Source organism: Gavialis gangeticus, unplaced genomic scaffold (assembly GCF_001723915.1).
Source record: "Gavialis gangeticus isolate Ggan-Ray unplaced genomic scaffold, GavGan_comp1, whole genome shotgun sequence".
Lineage (NCBI taxonomy): Eukaryota > Metazoa > Chordata > Crocodylia > Gavialidae > Gavialis > Gavialis gangeticus.
In genome coordinates this window covers 100644821-100666569 of record NW_017729033.1, presented here as the reverse complement: position 1 = coordinate 100666569, position 21749 = coordinate 100644821, and the positions used below count along the sequence as shown (strand labels likewise).

General features: G+C 41.9%; 1 protein-coding gene across 5 annotated transcripts; it reads left to right on the top strand.

Annotated features, from left to right (window-relative positions):
• The first annotated feature begins 26 nt into the window (after positions 1 to 26).
• NUDT9 (nudix hydrolase 9) lies at positions 27 to 19559 on the top strand. 5 transcript variants are annotated; one of them, XM_019526483.1, is made up of 9 exons: positions 30 to 135; positions 1452 to 1656; positions 4698 to 4937; positions 6744 to 6839; positions 8465 to 8551; positions 11918 to 12029; positions 12629 to 12775; positions 16585 to 16669; positions 18594 to 19559. In XM_019526483.1, exons 2-9 carry the CDS (start codon positions 1505 to 1507, stop codon positions 18767 to 18769), a joined length of 1095 nt encoding a protein of 364 aa, XP_019382028.1. In that variant the 5' UTR covers positions 30 to 135; positions 1452 to 1504; the 3' UTR covers positions 18770 to 19559. The 5 variants fall into 5 exon arrangements, with proteins under 5 accessions (XP_019382031.1, XP_019382028.1, XP_019382029.1 ...); XM_019526482.1 differs by lacking the exon at positions 30 to 135 and adding an exon at positions 197 to 518; XM_019526486.1 differs by lacking the exon at positions 1452 to 1656 and having other exon boundaries at positions 27 to 135.
• The last annotated feature ends 2190 nt before the right edge of the window (positions 19560 to 21749 follow it).

Here is a 21749-nt window from a genome sequence, read left to right as displayed (position 1 = left end):
GGGCCCAATCGGGTGGTGGATGGGGAGTGATTGACACGGCGGTTGCCCTATCACCAGCCGCCTCCCGCAGAGGGGGGCGGGGTGCTGCAGCGTTGGTGTCTGCGGGAGGTCTGAGTTGGGAGGTGGCCCGGGGTGGTAAGCGGCCGCCCGCGGGGGGGCGGGGAAGGGGTCATCTTCCCTCTCTTGGTGGGGGAAGCGCCCACTTCAAGCTCCTGGTGTTGGGGGCAAGTGCTGGGCGCGGCCGAGTGGGTGGGGCCGGGGGCGGCTTGTTTATCTGCGCAGGCTCGAGACCCTGTGACACGTTACGCATAAAGCACCATTGGCTGGTAATAAATGTCAACCGGTCGATCCTGCCGTTTGCTGCCAAACCGACTGCGCGATACACGTGGACCGTCCGCATTTGCAGGAATGATCACAGGCTGAAAAGGACACTTCGGTGAAAAAGCCAACCAGCTACGGAGTCGGTGCACGAAAACGTGGAATGCAGTGGTTCCCAAATGGGGTTGCAATGTTAACAGATGGGTTGGGGGGCTGTGGGTTGGGAGTGAGGGGCCATGCTGAGGAAATGGGGCCATAAATGGAGTCATGCTGAGGACAAGGTTAGGAAGTGCTGGTGTAACAGGGCTGGAGGTGGTTTCCAGCCGGCCTGCATTTGAATGTGTGGCAAGGCCCCTAAAGGACACGTCCCCCCACCAGGGTTCACGGGGCCAAAGGATCGAGCTCTTCTGTGCTCTTGCCAAGCCTCAGCCCGCCACAGCAGGGCAAATGGTGCTGCCAGGCAGAAAATCCTGCCAAAAGCCTTCTGGGCATACATGTGTAAGTTGTGGTCGTTTAAATCTGTGACAGAACATGGAGAGCAATGGTCTCAAGTTGCAGCAAGGGAAGTCTAGGTTAGATGTTATGAATGCTTTCTCAATAGGAGGGTAGTAAAACCCTGGAACAGGTTACCTAGAGAAGTGGTGGAAGCTCCATCTTTGGAGGTTTTTAAGACCTGGCTAGACAAAGCTTTGGCTGGGATGACCTGTTTGGGAATGGTCCTGCTTTGAGCAGGGGGTTGGACTAGATGTGACCTCCTGAGGTCCCTTCCAACCCTAATTTTCTATGATTAATTGGTGCAGACCAGGAGCTGGGCCTGTGATGCCTTTTGATGAGATGAAAACAGTGACAGGTTTACCTAACTACCGCTTATTGTTATCGAATAAACCCAAGCATGAGTTTTTTAGGGAGACTTTGCTGTGTGAAAAACAATATAGGAGGCACTTTTCTTTGCTTGCTAGGGTTTTTCATTCATTTTAACACAAGATCTAATATGCACAGTTTTAAAATTACACCAAAAAGATGGTTTGATTTCACTGCAGTCAGTAGAGTTATGCCTCTAAAACTGGCAAAAGTATCTTTATTTTTCTGATGAACCATTCTATAGAATAAATGAACATGGTTACTTCTTATAGGGGATGAAGTATCTACAATCAGATGTTTCTGGCTTGGAGACCCATAGTTTTTGATGCAGTTCCTGCATGTGATGGCAAGGTGCTGCCTGGCTCGGACAATCACCGTGGTGTCTCTCACTGTCAGTCTGTCTGCGGTTGGTCTTCCAGCCTCTAGTTGCCACCTCCTCTACCCGCTACTCCAGCCACTCACAGAAGTGGCCTACAGGTATTTAACTGTAAAACAGCTTTGCCATTTCCTTCTACTCCCTAATCCTCAACAAGGAGACCAGCTTGAGGTCCGAGGACTAGATCCTATAAATATACGCTTGTCCTTAAATATGAGAGTGGGGTTATCCATATGTAAAGCTAGGCAGGATCTGGGATTAATTTGTCATCCAGTTACAATTTGCCTAGAAGCAGCAAAGTATTTCAAATGTTATCATCCAAAATCCTGCATCATCTAGATGTACTAAACTAGTTGCAAATGACTAAGTTAAACATTCCCCTTCAGTGACTAATATCTTGTTAGATGGGAAGATTGTAAATGCATCTGAGAAATCAAGCAAGATCTTAAATGTCTCAAAATATTTTATTGTCCATGGAAGTGTGAAAACCTAAACAAATCTTAACTTTTTACTTTTAAAAAAAGCAATATAAGGACTTCTGTTATGCTGAATACAGGTAAACATGATATCTTTTTATACCTGTCATTTTGAACAAAGCAAAGCAAAAGTAGCACTGTACTTTAGGTTGAGCTATGATGTCACTTGGAATATCACCACTTCTGTACAAGGAAAGTGTAACTAAGAACATAATGTATTTCTTTCCATTTGTTGAATTGTTTTACTCAGACCACAGCCTTTCATTGTGTATGAGGTTCTGTATTGATAAACCTATATTATATGTAGGACATTCTAAATAGGTGTTTTAATAGTACGTTTATAGATTATAGCTAGGGATCTACTCTAATCACGGTAAGACTAAACAGTTTTCATGGGTTGTTTGTGGCATAAAGAGCAAATACTGTAGCTATTTCCTGGATATGTTTCAGTGGCCCTGCCCCATGGTACTGATTGGTGGAGAGGCTTATGCCATATAATTTAATAGCAAATTCTCTGAAAAGTAATTATATTGTGTAGTTTGTCATATTATTATAACTCTGAGTATTACTACTAATGTACTAATTTATGCTAACATTAATAAAAAACATTTGAGCTGCTAAACGCTAGCATGCAGCATCAGCCAGCAGTTGCAGTTGATGTCCCGTGTCTCTGTGTTGTTAAGACTTGTCCATAAACTAAGATCACATGTTCTGTGTCTGCTGAATTCATTGGAATTGTAAAGCAGCGTTTTGCCAAGTCATAGACATATGTGGTAACTAATCAGAAACAGAGTCCCAAAGTTCAGTTGCTCTTAAAGGCATCTGGCATTCTTTGACAAAGTTCACGTAAGCAGTACGTTCCTTGTGATGATGTTTCTGTCTTCCAGGGATTGATTTAGTTAGCTGAGGGCATTGTCTGTGAAATGCACAAAAAAATTTACTGAAAATAAAATGCTGGCTCCCCAATGGGAGCCAGCCATCCTCACGGCCACTGCTGTTTGGCTTTGCAGCTTGCCCAGGGGGTGAGGGGGATGGGAGAGAGGGCAGGAGGCTGGGGAGAAGGAGGGAGCTGCTGGCACGAAGGGGAGACTATTGCCCAGGATCACCCCAAGTGGAGGAAGAGTCTGCTGCAAGGTCTCAGGACTTTGAAACCTTATGATAACAACAGGAGACAGAAAAGTGGGAGTGGTAGAAGCAGCATGTCACAGACCAAACCAAGAATCTAGAGCCACCCACCCCACTGCAACATAGTTGCAACAGAGTCTGTCGATCCTGGATTGGCCTCGTTAACCATCTTGGGACCCACAGACAAGCCAGTCGTGGAAAACAATCATCCTTGATCACAATTGATTGCTGAAGGAGGATATTTTGTACATATTTAAGTGTTCCAACTTGCTATTTGAAATGTTGAGTAATTAAAGACCCCTTAAAACAAATGGGGTCTCCTGCCTGACTTGAATTGGCTGTATTAGTTAGTTTATGGAATTCCTAGGGGCAGAATTCATGCATGTGTCTTGAACTTTCAGGCCTAGATAAATATTACTGAGTTGTAACATGTAGAAATCGATAATTAAGCTATACAAATATGGTGATACCTGTAAAATACAGTCCTGGAGAAGTTGTTATACAATTAAGGTCATAGAATAGAAAATTCAGAGGTGGGAACTTCTCTGGTTTACTGAAATGCAGGTAAATAAGTGGTCAGTTGATATTATGTATATGTTTCTCTGACAAATATGGTCTTGATTCTTTACCTTTTTCTCAATGTTTTAAGTTTTTTCTATGTGGAATGTTCAGACTTTGAATTAAATAACTTCATTAAAACTTTATGTATTGCCACAGTTTTGCCCAGAGCAGGGTTGATTTGGAGGTTTGCAATGTATCATATATAGATATTTTCCCAAATCAGATTTATTAACTTAGTGTTTAGTTTCTATTTGCAGCTAGACTGTGTTTAAGTCTTATTATTTTTGTTTTGTTAATGTTGGAGTGATGTAGCTGTGATGGTCCAGAAATTATACAAGAGGCAGGGATTGCAGTAGGTGGTATCTTTTATTAGGCAACTGTATGGTTGGGATAAAGTTAGACAAGCTTCCAAATGCATGGCATTCCAATTTGAAGAAATGCCTTGCATTTCAAAGCTTGTTTAATTTTATTCCAGCCATGTAATTGGTCCAGAAAAAGGTATCACCCATAAAGATCTTTGCCTCCCATATAATATTTGTGCATCTGGACCATGCTATTTGATGTGAATGTATTTTATAATATGACTTGATAGGCAGTAAGAGAATTGCTGAATCAAGTGTTGGAAAATTCCCTTCAACCTATGATGGCTATTTACACCTTGGAGAAAGCATGGTTTGCATTTGGCACTGGTGTGCATATCTATCAACTATGGCACGATTCTTAATGCGTATTTGATCAGAGGCACCAATACCAAACAATTGGTGTTTGCATTTCAAAAGGAAACCTCTCACTCTACCCAGCTGGACCAGAATATATTTCAAAAGGTTTCGTACTGAGAGAGAGACTTTATCCCTCTTGAGTAATTGATAGCAACACACTGAAGACAGGCATGGAAGTGAAGAGCATCCCATTATCCCTGCACCATACAAGTGCACATGACATGTAACATTTAGGTTTTTTTTTTTCCCCTTCCCCAATAGTGTATATCCAGCACATTGGTTTCATCTTTACTCTGTCAATATGTCAAGCTATTATGACTCAAAGGAGAAGTCCCACCACAGCAAAGCACTCACCTCTCCTTATCCAGGATCAAGTGTTGAGCGGAGCAAAGTCCCCAGTGACAAAGTGGGCTGGTTAGTTGAGTGGAAGGATTACAGCCCCGTGGAGTACACAGCAGCATCCATCTTGGCTGGACCTAAGTGGGCAGATCCTCAGATCAGGTGAGCAGTGTCTATCCAACAGAATTTGAGAGCTTGTGGCTTTAGAAGAGGTGTTGGTGGTCTTGAATGAATGGATGGATGTACTTGGCACAGTTAGAAATTACAGATGTAGCTAGTCCTGTGATATACTTAGTTCTGTGATAGTAAAAAGGGTTACTGATGCAGGAGGAGAGCTCCCTTCAAACAGTGAGATAAATATAATGGCACAGTTCTCTCAGTCTGTGCTTTCAGACATTGTGGAGCTTAGAACCTTGCTGTGGCTCTATCAAGACAGAGTTTTTTCTAATGTACATCAGTGGTGCTCAAACTTTCAGCCTGGCATGCGGGATCAGTGGTGCAGGGCCAGTCTATGGACCAGATTCCTCACAGGATCAGTACCCAAATTGTGCCTCTGTGCCACCCCAGCCCTGCATATCTGATGTGCTGTGCAGAGCCACACTATCTGGCCCACTGGGCTCCCCCTGGGTCCAGAAATTTGGCCATAGGGGAGTGGCAATTAACGCTGCCCTACTGCCAGATTTTTCTGACCTGTGGGGAGCCCAGCTGGCTGTTTGTCACAGCTCTGTGGATCAGATCTGGCCCATGGGCCGGGGATTGAACACCCCTGATCTATGAGAATGTTCATTTGCTTGTATTTGCAAAGCAACAAAAATGCAGAAATGCAGTTCTGAGCTGAGCTTTTGCAGTCAAGAAGTGCAGAAGACTGAATGCCCAGCTATAACTCTGCTTCACTCTGATGCCCTTTCTAATTATGTGATTGTATTGAATTAAAAAAAACCATATGCCTTTTTCTACAACATTAGATACGTGAGCATGTCTAAGCTTACCGTACAGTTTATCCTAGGTTTTGTATATATGCACAAATGTATCAGGGGAGTGCAGAATAAGGTTATACTTAGTTTCTTAGTCTTAACTTTCATATTTCATGACTTTGCTGCACTAACATACTTTCATATTTATTAGTGACTATATTATTGTACAGCACCCTCTACTTCAGGCTCTTGAGAACTGACTAAGCTATGCTAGTGCAAAGTAGCCGAAGTATCATAGTGAATTCTCTCGCTAATTGTTTATGATTCTTAAGTCCTGATCCATTTTCAGATGTCCATGTTATCTTCTGAGTGAACCAAGTTTCAGAGAAAATGAATGAGTAATTTGAAGTTACAAATATTTGACAAACCATTTTGAACAATGCCCAACTTATCGTTGGGCATATGTACGCTCCTTTACAGACTTCTGAGGGGAGGGTTTCAAAGCTACAGGTGGCATTAATATTTGTTGAAATGAAACAAGTGCTCAGTAAATAATCTTTTTAGGCTTGAAATTTGGTAAATTGTTGCCAACCGGTGAGAAATTGTATCCATTTCCAGTTTCAAAACTCGGTGTTCTGTCATATACTAATTTCTCAAAATACTTTTAAAACATTTTGAAACACAGAATTTTTTTATCTTTGTCAAAATAAATATGAAATATTAAATTTTGATCAGAATTCTTTTGACTATAAACAAAAAAATTTGAACAGAAAGCAAACGCAACATACAGTGAATATATTAGAAACGTAAAAATTAAATCCGTATCTCCCCAGTTCTAAGTACCATGAAGATCTGCCATTAGCAGCTGTTGATATTTTAATGGCTATAATTGCAGTTGGAAAATGGGGTTAAAATTCAGTTCTGTGCTATTTGGTGAGCCAAGCACCATTTGTGTGGCAGCTGCTGTTGTGGACATTTTGGATTGATTTACAACCTTTGTAATGAAGAGTGATGTGTTTATTAACTTGTTATTTGCATTCTGTTCTGAAACCAGTGACAAACACTTTTCTCTCAAGTTTAATGAGAAAGATGGACAAGTGGAGAGGAGGAGTCTTAGTGGCTTGTATAAAGTTGAAAATGGGCGGCCCAGGTAGGTGTCCCTTTCTCCCTTGCTGTTTTCTATGATGACGATATTTTAGAGGTTCCTTAATGTCAATCTGTACCTGGTTTAGTAGGTATTATATGCTAGACTAGAAGTATGCGTTGTCTTTGTGCATCCATTTGTGCAAACACTCGGCTCCAGAAAGTCTGCCAACAGGGTTGTAGCAGCCCAAGGAACTGGTAGGCCTCTAGCTAATATCACCCAAGGGTGGGTGGGTGGCATTACCACATCAGCTATAGGATGTGCGGGTTTAGCACATTTCAGCCTTTTGAGGAAATGTTGCCTTCATATTCTCCCTGCCCCCTCTCTTGTAGATACTCCCATCTCTGGATGCATATTTCTTTTACTTCAGACACAGTGGCTTTTATTTCAAATGGTGATATACTTTGTACTTCCCTGGAGCAAAGTGAATATGGACCTTGGTATCAGAACTTGTTTGTGCTTCAAGTTAATATTTATACTAGACCTCCTGTACTGTATTTCAAGTTGTGAGATAATTAACTAGCAAGCTGAGGCCAAGATTGTAGGATGCTTGAGTTTTTTCATGTAAGGTGCCAAGTAATTCTTATGCAAACCATCCAATTAGACAACCCATATTGGGAGGAAAGATGGCGGGGGGGGTGCTACCTCACCCAACACAAGAGAACAAGGAGTGGACTATGTTCTTTTGATTCTGTCCTTAAACTGGTGTGTAGAACTGATCCAGCAACTCTGTCACCATTTCTTTCCTAGATTGCCTCTTAGGTGGTACAGCTATATGACCCCATCCCATTGCCCTTCATCCTTTCCTTCGGGTTAAGAGTAAGTTAGAGCCCTCAGGAGGCCTAATGTGTGACCTGAAGGTTTGATTATATTGCCTCTCAAATGCCATTTCATTTTTTGTTGTAGGTTTTAGAAAGCAAACCTAACAAAACACCAAAGGGTGGCCATCTAAAGTTCCACAAGCCCACAACATGTGGTTAAAAGGCAACTATAGGATTGTGCAAAGCAAACAACTGTGGAGTTACTCTTACTGTTTTTTCAATTTCAAAATCACCATGTAGTCTTATTTCATAATGAAATATTTAATAACAGTTCTACCCACACTTCAACCTTATTTCTTCCATCTTTCCTCCTCATTAAGTTGCTCTTATCATACTTTATATGCCTGAGGGTAAGATAGGCATCCATTTAAATTATGTGGGTAGCTCTAACCATTGATTTCAAAATGTAAGATACTGCAAAGCCGATTTAAGTGTGCCAGCTTATTCATGTGGGAACAGCCTGTTGCTGCTTATTAGTGCTGCTTGCATCTCACTAAGGTTTATTATTCTTTAGTTAAGGTGCTTTGCTTCTTATAATAATCTTGAAATTGGTAGGACTTGGTCCATTTCAGGACTGCTAATGTCACAGTACTGACAGCTGTTGAGATAAGTTAGAATGTTTAGATGTACATCATGCAATTTTTGATTGCCTAAACCTAGTCTATGTGCCTGAGATGCAACATGTCAACACATGCTCTATAAATATACTCTTCTTTCTTTTTGCAGATTCTTATCTGAGTGAAGACAACTTCTCAGACTATTGGTACATGAGAGTTTGATTATTTAATGTTACAACACCTTCTCTTTCAGAAACCCAGTAGGCAGGACTGGACTGGTAGGGCGAGGGCTGTTAGGGCGCTGGGGACCAAATCATGCTGCAGATCCTATTATAACCCGGTAAGGAACAAATGACCAGTGGATGGTGTCACAGGTGCAGTAGGAAAATAGAGAAATTGTAGCATGTATGCACGTCTGGTATTTGTACATGGAACATTGTGAATATATCTTGATATGTATATTTGCCACATGGATTTTACTTGTATGCAATCCATTTAATGAAATATCTTCCTCTCTTTCTATTTTACTTCCTTAACCAGGGCAGGCTGTTGCTTAAAGGCAACTGCTTAAAAAAAACAAAACAAAAAACCATGAATTGATGAAGATGAGGATAATTAGTGAAGTCAAATCCTGCAGGAAAATATTCAAAATAAAAATGGAATTTTTTTGTTCTGCACAATGGTGTTGCAGAACACCATATATTTCAATAGTCAAACTATTGCACTGCAAAATCACCAGTTATTTTTACAATAAAAATTGTCAGTTTTGAGATTTCCGTTCATTAAGGACTGTGCAGCAGGCATATCAAGAGATGATTTTCTCCATTGCATGGTTTTAAATGCTGTCCTTGATCTTATCTAAGTAAGTTCTCTTGCAAGTCTATGTTTTGCTGTACATGTCAAAGAAACAATTGACATGTGGCATATAAAACTCCATTAAAATAGTTTATGTAGCACAGTCAGAAGTTAGGAAATCCTACAAGTAAGGCTTTTTGTGCATTATGATGCAGTTTTAGTAACATGCTTTCATGCCCTTCCCCACTTGCCCCAGAGAACTACAGTCTTATTCCTTTTAAAGGATAAGAAGGGCTCTCTGGCAGGGCATCTTTGGTGCCTGCCACTTTAAGGGCAGAAAACAAGCAGTAGTCAGGTACCTGATGAGGGCAGCCATTTTGTATCCAGGAATATAAGCTGGGTTGTAGTTTGCTGATGGAAAGAAGGATGTAACATCAGGCTGAGAGGGTGCTATGGCTATAATCAGGAGTTAAGGACAGGGGCTATGGGGAGGAGGTGACCCTTTGTCCTGGGTAAGATGTAAAACTGCACCCTGCTGAGGAAGGGTGGTATGGTGGTGCTCCTAGTGGCATGGGAGTCTCCAGGAACTGCCAGGCCAGTTACCTCCCTGGTGAAAGGTGGGTTGGGGTGCTTTAAAAGCCCAGCCCCACATCCCTGGTAGTGCTGTAACAATCAGAGGGAGCCCAGGGCTTGTTAAGGAGCCCTAAGGCAGAGCTCAGGCCAGAGGAGGGACCTGGGGCCGCACCCAGGCAGCAAGAAAAGCCTTGGGGTGTGAGTGAGACCTTAAGAGAGAGGGGCAACAAGTAGTGAAACCCTGAGAGAGAGGGGCAATGAACAGAGTGGCCCTGTGAGTGTGGGTGAGTGAGGAGGCCAAGTGGGGGCATAGTGGCCCAGTAAGGGGCTAGGAGCGAAATAGGCCTACAGTCATAGAATCGCTCAGTCAATGCTCAGGTGAGGGTAGTGGGAGACACCCAACAGACTGCGCTGGGGCTGGCTGAGGCAAGGAGAGCTAAGCCCAAAGCTGGGTGAGGCCAGGTGGGATGTGTGTCGCCCTGAGAGAGAGGGCAGTATGAAAAAGGCTGAGTGAGAGCCAGCAGAGTTAGTGGGACCCTGGTGAGAGAGGGGTAGCATGTGAGTGGCCCTCTGGGGCTGTAGAAGAGAGCTACAACTGTGTACCCGGTTTGGTTTGGTTTGGCCGTAGGCCGGAGAAGTAACATCTGTGAGGCATGGGAGCCAATGGGGGGGGAGGTTGGAGCTGGTATTAGGCTTTTGTCAGCAGGGCAAGTAATGGGTAGCTTCCCGCCTTAGTAATAATTCTCATATTTTTCCATCAAGGCGTGGCAGGTGAGCGAAGTGGGCTGTTACCTCAGGAGCAGGGCGGCCAATGGAGACCTGACAAGGAGGCCACCCTTTTACAGGCTCGCAGCACTTTTTTGTTATTTCATAAGTGGTTTATTTATCACACATCTAGTGTCTGTTCTGAATACAAAATTCTAATTTCTGTGCGAGTTTCTGGGCCTCTGTATCTGTGGTGCTTGTTGCTATATTCTCTCAATACACTATAGACCTTTAAGAATTTGTTCCCCAGCTCCCCATGGAGGGAAGAGAGCATATTATCTGGATTTTATAGATGAGGAAACTATACAAAAATATAAGATAAGATCTGCATTGCATTAGCTGCATCTTGTTTAAGCATGCCTAACTTCATTTTAACTAGCTGAGGTGCTGCTAGCAAATTTAGCAACAGTAATGCAGAGCTACTTGCTTTTTGGGTAGGCTTGGAGGCCCCATTTACACATGACATTTAAGGTGTGATTAACCAGTTAATCATGCGTTAAGTGGTCACCTGATGCATTCAGTCAATTAATGGCATGATAAAAAGAGGAATAACTACAAAGTTATTACGCAGAATATGAGTAATAACTTTTGTAGTTGCTTCCCATCACATCATTAACTGACCATGTGGCCAGGGGCCCCATGGCTGGGAGTCTCATTAGCTGATCATAGCTCCCAGCAAGGGGGCCCATGTGCACCCCTGAGCCTGGGAGGTCCCAGCCATGGGGGTGACTAGGGCATCCCTTACTTGGGAGATGGTAGCAGATGTGGTCTCTGACTTGCCAGGAAGCCTGAGATGGGTGTCAGCTGGCAGGGGGCTCCCAGCTGCCTTTGGCTGGTGAAGGGGTAGCTGGGATTGCACTCCCGCTGCACAGGTGGTATGGAACAGTGGGGTCTAATGCACAATCCCACAGTTACGCTTCCTGCCATGCATGTGCAGCTCAAGCATTAGATCCCATCACACCTTTGCCTGCATGTGTAGAGGGGCCCATAGTCTGCTGGATTTAGTGCTGCTGTGGGTAGATGCTAACACTACCCCAGCTTGCTTTGCATAAGCTGTAATCATAGCCGTAAAAGAAGGATGGCCACCTGAAATGGCACAGACAGCTGCCATGTTTGGCACATGTCAGAGCAGCAGATTGCGTGGTGAGTAGAGCAGCCCTTGGGGAGGTGGTGGGGCTTAGCTTGTGGCACACCTGCTATGGAGGCACATAGTGGGACAGAAAGGTGTCCCACCCCTGCTATAGTGATATATCAAAGGCTCCACACTGAATTAGTGGATGAGGCAGTATATGAACTTGGGTCCTCCCCACTTTGGATCTTGTGCTCATTCCTCCTGATCACTGTTTCAGGCACAGCTGTGAATTCTTGATGCTTGGCCTCTGCAGTCTAAAACTGGGCAGTCTAAAACTGGGCATCTGGAAAGTAAGGCATACAGAGTTTACTTGTTATGGATGAAATCTTAACTGACTTTCTATTTTGCAGCAGCTGATGCAGGAGTCTTGTCAAATCACTACATAGCCTTGATTAATTCTAAGGAGTGGAAAATAATTTTTCCTGTTTGTCATTCCTGCAGGTGGAAAAGAGATAAGAGCAGTAGCAAAATAGCTCATCCAGTCTCTGGCAAGAACATTTTACAGTTTGTAGGAATCAAGAGGAAAGACTGTGGGGAATGGGCCATCCCAGGGGTAAGAACCAAAGCACCAAATAGACCTAAGTAATATCATGAAAATATAAGGCGGTGTAGATTTGTTACACTTACTCATAAATATGCATTATGTACACTTAGTATGTGTATAAAATGACTATATCTTGCAAAGCAGATGGGAATGCCTTGAGAAACATCAGTTTTACCAAAGAAGTCCACCATTTTATATCCTCTGCTATTGTTGGACATGATTAATTCTAGTTAAACATAATGGTCACTTTTACATGTGCTCAAGGGGGCAGCACTTTAATTAAAGCAGCTCTGAGAGTAATTACCACACTTCAACAGATTCAATTAATCAAGTCTGCTTTGATGCTCTGTGATTACAGCTCATTGGAGCAGTCTCCGTGCTCATGTATAGGCACCCAATATTTTTTGCTTTGTTTGTTTAGAGATATTGTGCTTCTTTCTTGTTTATGTTGGAGTACTGCATCATTGATGTTCTACAAATGTATTGTACATTCCTCAAGTATCTATACCGTCTAACTTGGAATAATAAGATGTACAAAATAAAGATCAGAAAAATATCAAGAGCAGAAAGAATATAAGAGAGATATCAGTATTGGATTTTTTTTTAAGGGTATGGTGGATCCAGGAGAGAAGATTAGTGCCACACTGAAACGAGAATTCAGTGAGGAGGCATTGAACTCTTTGCAGAAATCTGCTGCAGAAATAAAAGAGCTGGAGAAACAATTAGACAAACTCTTCAACCAGGAACACTTGGTGGTAAGCCTTTCCCCTTTTGTGATAGTGTTGTGAGCTTTAAAGTCTTTACTGAAAGCTCAGTGGAATTCACAGGAGACTGAATTAACACAAAACGCTTGTGTTTTTTTTTTTCTACAAGTCTAAATTGTTCTGTTATAGCAGTAGGTTCTGCTTATCCTTCGTTTCTGAGAAATATCCTTGCAGTTAAAGGTAATGTAAGAATGAAGTTGTAGCTGTGACAATCTAGAAATTGTCCATTGTTGGACCAATTATGTAATTAGGATAGACAAGCTTTTGAATGCGAGAGGGCCTGAGGAAGAATGCCTTGCATCTGAAAGTTTGTCTCATTTTATCCCAGCTGCATAGTTGTTCCAATAAAGGATATCAGCCTAAGAAATCCTTGCAGTTGAAGACAATCCTGAATTTTAAAGCAGGCTTACCTAGCACAAAACTTTGTTTTGGAACTGGTCAGTCGAATCTTTTCTTGAGTATGGAATCATGAGCAGGGCAAAGCCTTGTTTACTTGGGAGGGACACTCTGTAAAGGACATTTTCTGCCTCTGCCTGATCAGTTGCTTGCTTGGCTAACATAAATGCTTTTAGAGAAATTTTTCCTTTTGGGCAAACAGAAGTTCTGCAGAGTTTTCTGCAGAGCCTTAAAGTTAGGATTCCTAGAAAATATTCTGGTTTCATAGATTTCATAGACATTAGGGCTGGAAGGGACCTTGCAAGATCATGGGGTCCAGCCCTCTGCCTAAGGGGCAGGAAGTCAGTTGGGGTCCAATGATCCCAGCAAGATAGGCATTCAAGTGTTTCTTGTAAATGTCCAGAATAGGTGCTTGCACCACCTCTGGGGGGCATCTGTTCCAGGCAGTAAAGAAGTTTTTCCTTATGTCCAGCCTAAAACAGTCTTCCAGGAGTTTGTGGCTATTGGACCTTGTTTTTCCTTGGGTGCCCTGGTGAGCAGGCATTCTCTAGGGTGGATTGATTTAAATCAAGGTGATTCGGGGGAGTGACTTTGTTCAAAACATCATCAGTAAATATGTACTGTTTAAATGGTTCCCCTCTAGCCCTGAAACTTATTATGACTGATATAACTGAGGAGTGATTTTTGAGATGCCCATGCCATGGCAGCATTATCTTCTTCAGAAGTTAGGCCTTTATATCTGGGGTTGAGAGTGTTCACAAGAAAATGAGGTGGAGTTAGTGCCTGATCCATTCACTTCTTTACTGCCTGCAGTTTAACTTTCTGGTTAGGTATTTCTTTCTTCAATGTCTCTTGAAGCACCTTCCAAATTTTGACAGCATCAGCAAAGCGGCAACAATGTCTCTGAAGTTTGTTTAAGGCTATGGATATAGGCTTCAGTATACTGAGTATATCCTCTACAGTCCTCTTTAGTCCAATGCTAGATACTTTGGATGAGATGCTTCCATTTATTTTATCATGGTTTTCTTCACAAATTTTTATGCGAACAGGCCAGTTATTAATAAATTGTTCAAAACAATCAACCGCAAAATTCCATCAAACATCTTGAGGGAGAATTGGTTTGGATCCTCCTGCTGTCTTTAGTGAAGCTGAAGCAAAATGACTGTTACGGAAGTGTTTTGCAACTTCAACAACATTTTTTTTTTTTTATTCCTGGAGAAGTATTTAAGTCTTTGGCTAAAAGATGCATTAAATGGGCACTGCAACCATATGTTATTAAGGAGCATCCTTCTGTTTCTTCTTCTACATATCTTCTCATCTTTGCCATGTTTGCAGCATTGTCTGTGACAATACTGCGCATGTGACAGTTGAATTTTTGTTCATGGTTTAGTACAGCTTTCACTGCCACTTGTTTTAAATATTCTGCTGTGGGCATTTCCCGATGTACCTTTTGTTTCTGAAAGAGATGCAACCCCATCTTCTGTTGTCACACAGGCACATATTACTGGATTATTGTGTACATCGCTCCACTCATCAAGGCTCAAACTGGCAAATTTCCCCTGGGTATTTCTTGCACACTGTCCAAGTTCCTTCTAATACACCGTATCTAGCAACCTTCCACCAATGTCCGCTCTACCAGGTGGAGTGCAGCTTGGTCGTAAGGACTCAACCATGTCAATGAAGTGTTTATTGTTAACAATGTGAAAAGGAGAATTTGTGGCATAAATGAACCCAGCAACCTTTTCATCTGTGGTGTCTTATTTGCTGGTCCTTGTTATAAACCCACCATGGTGGTGGTTTTACTGGATGATTGAAATCTTTTGTTTCTACTGATACTTTGTTGTCTGAAATATGTTTAGTTGTAACATTGCTGCTAAAAGTACCAACCAGTGACTATGAAGTTGTTGCAGATAGTCAAAATCTCTTATGCTTAAATGGCATCCTGAAACAAAAATGATTTTTGAATAGTCATTCTTCTCAGTTCTTCTCACTCTTGTTCATTTAATCATTTACATTTTTTTCAGCAAGGATGCAGATCCGATTCCGAATTACCAAAAAAGCTACGACTGACTGCACTTCGATTCAGATTCAGAGAATCAGCGATTCAGCCGTAGACACAACTTAAAATGTTTTTTCTATATACCTCAAGGTACCAGACACAGTTCGTGAACACTAAGATGGAGGAGTGAATGGAGCGTCCCACAGAAGCACGGGAGGGTCCTGTGCACGCTCAGCAGCAGACCCGCTCGGTGACTGGTGCCTCCTGGGTCTAGGGGAGCACCTGGGGTTCCCCCATGGCCAATCGTACTTCCGGTCCACTTCCTGGTCCTCCACCAAGCATGTGCAAGGGGGGGTGCCCCCACATTCCTGCGGGATGCTCCATCCACTCCACCATCTTAGCATTCACAAGCCATGCCTGGTACTTTGAGGTATGTAGAAAAAACATTTTAAGTTGTGTCTATGGCTGAATCGCTGATTCTCTGAATCCAGATCGAATCTTCAGATTCAGATTCGGCCAAATTGAATTGGGACAGTGATCCGAATCAGCAAATCGAATCCCTGTCCCCTGAATCAGGTTGAATCCGAATCCGAATCGAATACAGCGCACCCCTGGTGAATAGTTATGTTTGTCTATAGCCTAAGGTTCCACAGGGCAGACAGCATCTTAATACAGGGTTACATGTGCTTGCATTTAAAGATTTTACTCCTGGTACCAGAAGCTGTCTTGAACTTGTGTGCTGGATATTTTGCCCTCTCTTGGCAGGGTAAATTAGCTCATGCTGAACTCCATTCAGTCCCAGTTAGACAACTTGTATATCTCTGCAGACTACAGCATAGTGCAGAAGAGACATAACTGGAACATCACTGGAATTATGAGGAAAAGAGATACTAGGTGGATTCAGTCAAAAAAGGAAAAATGAGGCTGTAATGGTCACTGTAATGGACAGAAATCCTGGCTGACCAGTTGTACGATCACTTTCAATTTTTTTTTCTTTTTGTTTTGTTTTGTTTTTTCTTTTTTAAGTCATTAGCCTAAGGAGAGTTTTGAGACTGTTTTCCTTCAAATTCTGTGAGGTGTGTGGATGCTGATAGGCAGCTGCCCTCATGTAAGATGTATAGTGAGAGAGAGAGGATGGTCATATTTGGTTGAAAAAAACAGTATGGTTCTGATTTAGGAATGTTAAACATTTTTTCCAGCTACATGAGAAGAGTGGCTGAAAATGTGTGGTGTCCACTGGTGATCAGATTGTGAGCTGTGAAACTAGAGAAGCTTTTGAGGGTGCATGCACAACAGCACAAGCAGGTTTAAATTAAAAACATTCTTTACCATGGTGGAAATTTCTATGGTTCTGTGTCATCTAACTCTGTTGTGGTATTCAGATTATTTTATTTTGGTTTCTTAGGTTTATAAGGGATATGTGGATGATCCTCGTAACACAGATAATGCCTGGTTGGAGACAGAAGCTGTAAACTGTCATGATGAATCTGGTGTGTATCAGCATTGCCTTAGGAATTATTCCTTTCAATATGCTGTTGGGGAGGAGAGAGCTGCAGGGCCTGAGATGCACATTTCTGCATTTCTTGAGGCGTGAAAATTAGTTGCACATCTAAGGAACAAAACAAAATGTAGTGTGTTTGCAGGGATGGGGGATTAGGGTGTCTTTTTTTTCTTATCCTCCCAAGAAGTTCAGCTATGCCACCCAGTACTTGTTTTATTCCAGCTTGGCCATTTCCAATAACTCTTTGAATGTTTATATTGTCTGCTAAATAAGAAAAAAAAAAGTCCTTCAGAAGAGTAGATGCATTGTTGAAATACCTATTGGAAAAGACATTGGAAAATGTTGTTATGTTTCTATACTATCCTGAGCATTGAAAGAAAGGATTTAAATTTGTCTGACTAGTAACTTGTCAGTAGAAATTCTTGGTGCAACAGACACATTGCTTTTGGCCATGACCTCTAAAGATAGTCTATATATAATTAATCATAGAACCAGATTGGGTCTCTGGTATTTTTAGATGCCTTGTCTGAAATGGTCCTTTGACCTTTCATTTCTGTTGTGAATAGATTGTGATGGGAATGCACTCTGGGTCATGTAATAATTAACAGTGTTGGCATCCAGCGTGTTATCACTGACTTCTGATTTAGCACTTACAGAAATAAATCTGAGAGGATTCAATAGCTTTGAAGTATGATCTCAAATTTGTTTCTGTAGGTACCACTGACAGAAGTCAGTGCTAACATGTTGAAGGCCAACACTGTCAATGGAGTTATACTAGTTGGGGGAGGGTGGGGAAGGGCAGGGCTAGAGAGGTGGGAAACTCAGATTTTTATTTGTCTTTAACTACTTTTTCTTTTTAAAGTCATGTTTTTAGCTGACATGGTCTCAAAGCAACCTTTGGAAAGATGTCCCTTAGACAACTAACATGTGAAGGTCTGCTGGAACTGCCTATGTGTCTGAACTGCTTTCCTGATAGTGCTGCAGAGAAGCGCACCTCACCCAGTCCATAGGTGGAATGAGGCAGTGAAGCTGTCCCAGAGGTTCTCCCCTCTCCAGCTCTCAAGCATACTGGAGACAAAATGGCTAAAGAGTGGCAGTGGGACATACCACCAGCCTGCTTCACTGCCAAACCTGGAAATAAAGCACATGTAGAGCAGGAAGGTGTAGAGGGGGTGGGAGGGCAGGTGCTTCTTGGCAGTGCTCTCAGGAATGCTGCCAAAAACAGGACAGACACTTCCTCAGAGCTGCTACAGAAGGTAGTTCAGACATGCAGCCAGTTTCGACAGACCTTAATGTGTTAATTGCCTAAGGGACGTCTTTCCAAAGGTTGCTTTGAGACCATAGCAGCTAGAAACACCACTTCAAAAGGAAAAAGCAGTTAAGGACAAATAAAAGATCTGTCTGTTCTCTCCCTTAACTGGTGTAACTCCACTGTCATTGGTGGAACTATTCTTCATCTCTGCTTGATAAGAAGATATGAAATCAGAATCTGACTCACTTCCTGGGAAGTGGCATGAAAGAGGAAACACCCAGACATTAGGTATATGAAATAAAACTTGCAGTAATCACAGAGAGTACTGAATGAAAGCTAAAATGTATTATGGTAGCAAGAATGCACTTATAATCAGTGTAATTTACTAGCTAGCCATGGCACTTCCAATATCACAAGAATGGTGTTGCCAGATTTATAGCTATCTACTCATTGTTCAGTTAGACATATATAATACATGTATACATACCAGGCAACTGTAGTGATCAAAAATCTGGTTGATATTAATTCTAGTAGCAGTAATTGGAGTGAGACTGACATGGTCAGGAATACTCAGCAGGAAGTTACAGCATGGAAGATAGTGAGAAGGTAGTGAGGAAGAAGATAAAGTAGTGTGTGTTTAATTCTTTTGTTTTGCAATCAGGTGAGACAATGGATAACTTGCCTCTGGAAGCAGGTGATGATGCTGGGAAAGTAAAATGGGTTGACATCAGTGAAAAACTCAAACTGTATGCTAATCATAGCCATTTCATCAAACTTGTGGCTGAGAAACGAGGAGCCCACTGGATTGAAGAACCTGTCACTGATTGCCAAAAGTGATGGTTCTGGAAACCAAAACAAATATTTGAAGGGAAAGACCATTCTACATCATTCAAAGAGAGAGAGGACATCTTTTATACATTCCCTTTCATTGGTTTTCAGTACTAACAATAAACTTTTAAGGAAGCAGAAGTGGATGTATAATGTTAAATCCATCAGACAGGAAAAATTAATATAAAATAGCATGTATATGTGCATGCTCCAGTTAAATTGCTGGCAGAATTTGAGTGCATCCATGTATGGCCTTAATCAGAATTTATGATAATCTTTTGTTTGGTATATAGTTGTAAGTGGAGATGAACTTGACTAAAAATACACTTTTTTTTCTATATTGCTATCCTAGTTTGAGCAAGCTCTTAATATCTGCTCACTTACATGAAAGTGTTAGAATCTTAAATTGTACTGGTTTGCAAGCTGGGAATTTAGCTGTTTTATCTTACAGGCTGGCTTCAGGTTTAATATACTGGCTTATTTAAGCTTATGCTCTGAAGGACAAAAAGGAGGCATGTTTGCATTTCTTTCGCCATGGGCTAGTATAACTCCATTGCCATTAATGGAAGTACTCTTCGTTTAGACTGGGTAAGCAGATCTAAGATCAGAATTTGACTCCACTCCTGGGGAGTGGAAATTCTTAAGGAATTCACTTTTTCAGTTGAAAGGAGCTTTCAGTATGTGGTTGTCCAAACCTTGTGACACGCTGGGTAACATAGGGGAATGTCTAGAACATCAAGGGCAGTAATCAACGTGTATATAATTTATAATTTGGAATAAAATGCACATAATCAGAATATTTGCTTGCAGTTATGTCTTCCTTGAATAGACATATGCACACATACATAGGTTTGCATGTATGTACATGTGCCTGAGTTAACCAACAAATCAAAAACACTGCAGTTGAAATGCTTGCCTTTTCCCACTATCACAGCATGAAAGTGGATACTTTTTGACCTCTTTTGGTGACTTTGTAAATCGCAGGAGTGTGGCAAGACCTGTTTTTAATGCTTCATAGACCACTCCTGATTAGTGAATGCCATGTCTTTTATTATACTATCCTTGTATCCCTCCCAGTACCGTTTCAGTCCTTATCCATTCCTGGGTAAGATTCTATCAGCAGTTAACTTGAACTGTCCTTGGCTTTGTAAGGAGAAGTGGTCCGAAATGTTCGCACGTATATTTTCATCAAGCAAACAAGGCATGTTGCTGTTTTCAGGGAAAAATGAGGATAAGTTACCAGTATTTTATTTTTTATGTTCCTCAAATCTGGCTGACTAATATCTCTTACATGCTGATACCCTGCATTGCTTTTTTCAGTTTGCTTTCATATTCTCACATTTTTAAACTTCATAAACTTACTACATTAAAACACAACTGAAAAGTTTCCAAATATCTCTTCATGTGAAAAGTGGTTGGAAGGCATCCTCACATTTGATTTTTTTGAAACACAAAGCAAAGATCCTGCCACGTACAACTAGTGTTGAACTTAACCAATTTCCAGTGTGGTACAAAAACATCTGAAAGGGCTCACTTGTTAAACACCAGAGAGAAGGTCAGGGAGCTGAAAATATATTTCAATGAGTTATACATGTTCTGCAGCTATATCACTGACACTAAGGCACTGGGAGCCACAGGAAAAAATACATGAGCAGTATAAAGGATGTAGTTAAACTGGGGCCTTTTTGCAGGCTTGTGAAGGTTGTCCAATGGAAACCATACTTATGCTCTCCAAAATGGGAACCTGAATTGTGATCTTAGTTGCAGTACAACATACATGGAGGAAGGAACCTTAGAAGATCCATTAAAGCAGTTAAAAAATAAAAAAAAGGTTTGACATTTTGGTAGCCTTTGCCAATACACAGAAGTGATATTTAGGATACTGAGTCCATTATCTTTGATACCATCATACATAGAAGCATGAAGGTCCATTCTTTAAACTCATTTTAAAGTTGTTGCTTGCACCTTTATGTTCTTAATGTTTTCACACATACCTAATGGTATGAAAAAGGCCTCCAATTTAGAGTATTAAATAGAAAATGGGCTAACATGGTTTTCCTAAGTGCTTGTACTTAAATTAACTTGTTACCAGAAATAGATCCAAGATTTTATGAAGGGGGGTGCAGTTGCAGTGATCGGTGCTGCAGTGGTGGTTGCAACCCCTGGAGTTCAGCCTTCTCCCCTCCCCTGCACAGGAGGGTGGGCAGACCATGCCACAGGAGCAGCAGTTAGGGACTTAGGTTCCAAAGAATGTAAGAATTCTCCCCCTCTCTTCTTTTCCGGGCTCCTCTCTGCCCTTTCCTATGCCTGCCACTGCTGGTGTCCTCACTGTCAGCACTGTCCTAGGAGCAAAGGGGGCTCTTGTCCTGCTCCAGCTGGGTTGTGCAAGAGCTGGGATCAGGTTGGGGTGGTGGCAACAGCTGTGTTCCCCTTCCCTATGTCTGCTCCTGGGCTGGTGGGGAACACCTGGGTGGAGCAAGCCCCTACCCACTTGTGACTATGGAACACATATGTGCGCACATGTACATACATACGACACACGAGAGAGAATGAATTCCCATCACAAATTTGGGTATGTTGGGGAAGGAAACAATTTTAGCCCACAAAAAATTTTCTACCTTTTTCTTATGTATATTTTTCTCTTCACATCTTTTAGGCTTTAAAAGGAAAATAGCTTTAAAGTCCATTCCAGATGCAGAATACAATTAATTTCATAGTTTCATAGTTTCTAGAGTCAGAAGGGACCTGAGTAGATCATCTAGTCCAACCCCCTGCCATGGCAGGAAAGAGTACTGGGGTCAAACGACCCCAGCAAGGTGTACATCTAGCCTCCTCTTAAAGACCCCCAGGGTAGGAGCCAGCACCACTTCTCCTGGAAGTTGGTTCCAGACCCTAGCCGCCCTGACCGTGAAGTAGCGCCTCCTGATATCTAGCTTAAATCTACCCTCTGCCAGCTTGTGGCCGTTATTCCTGGTCACTCCTGGCAGTG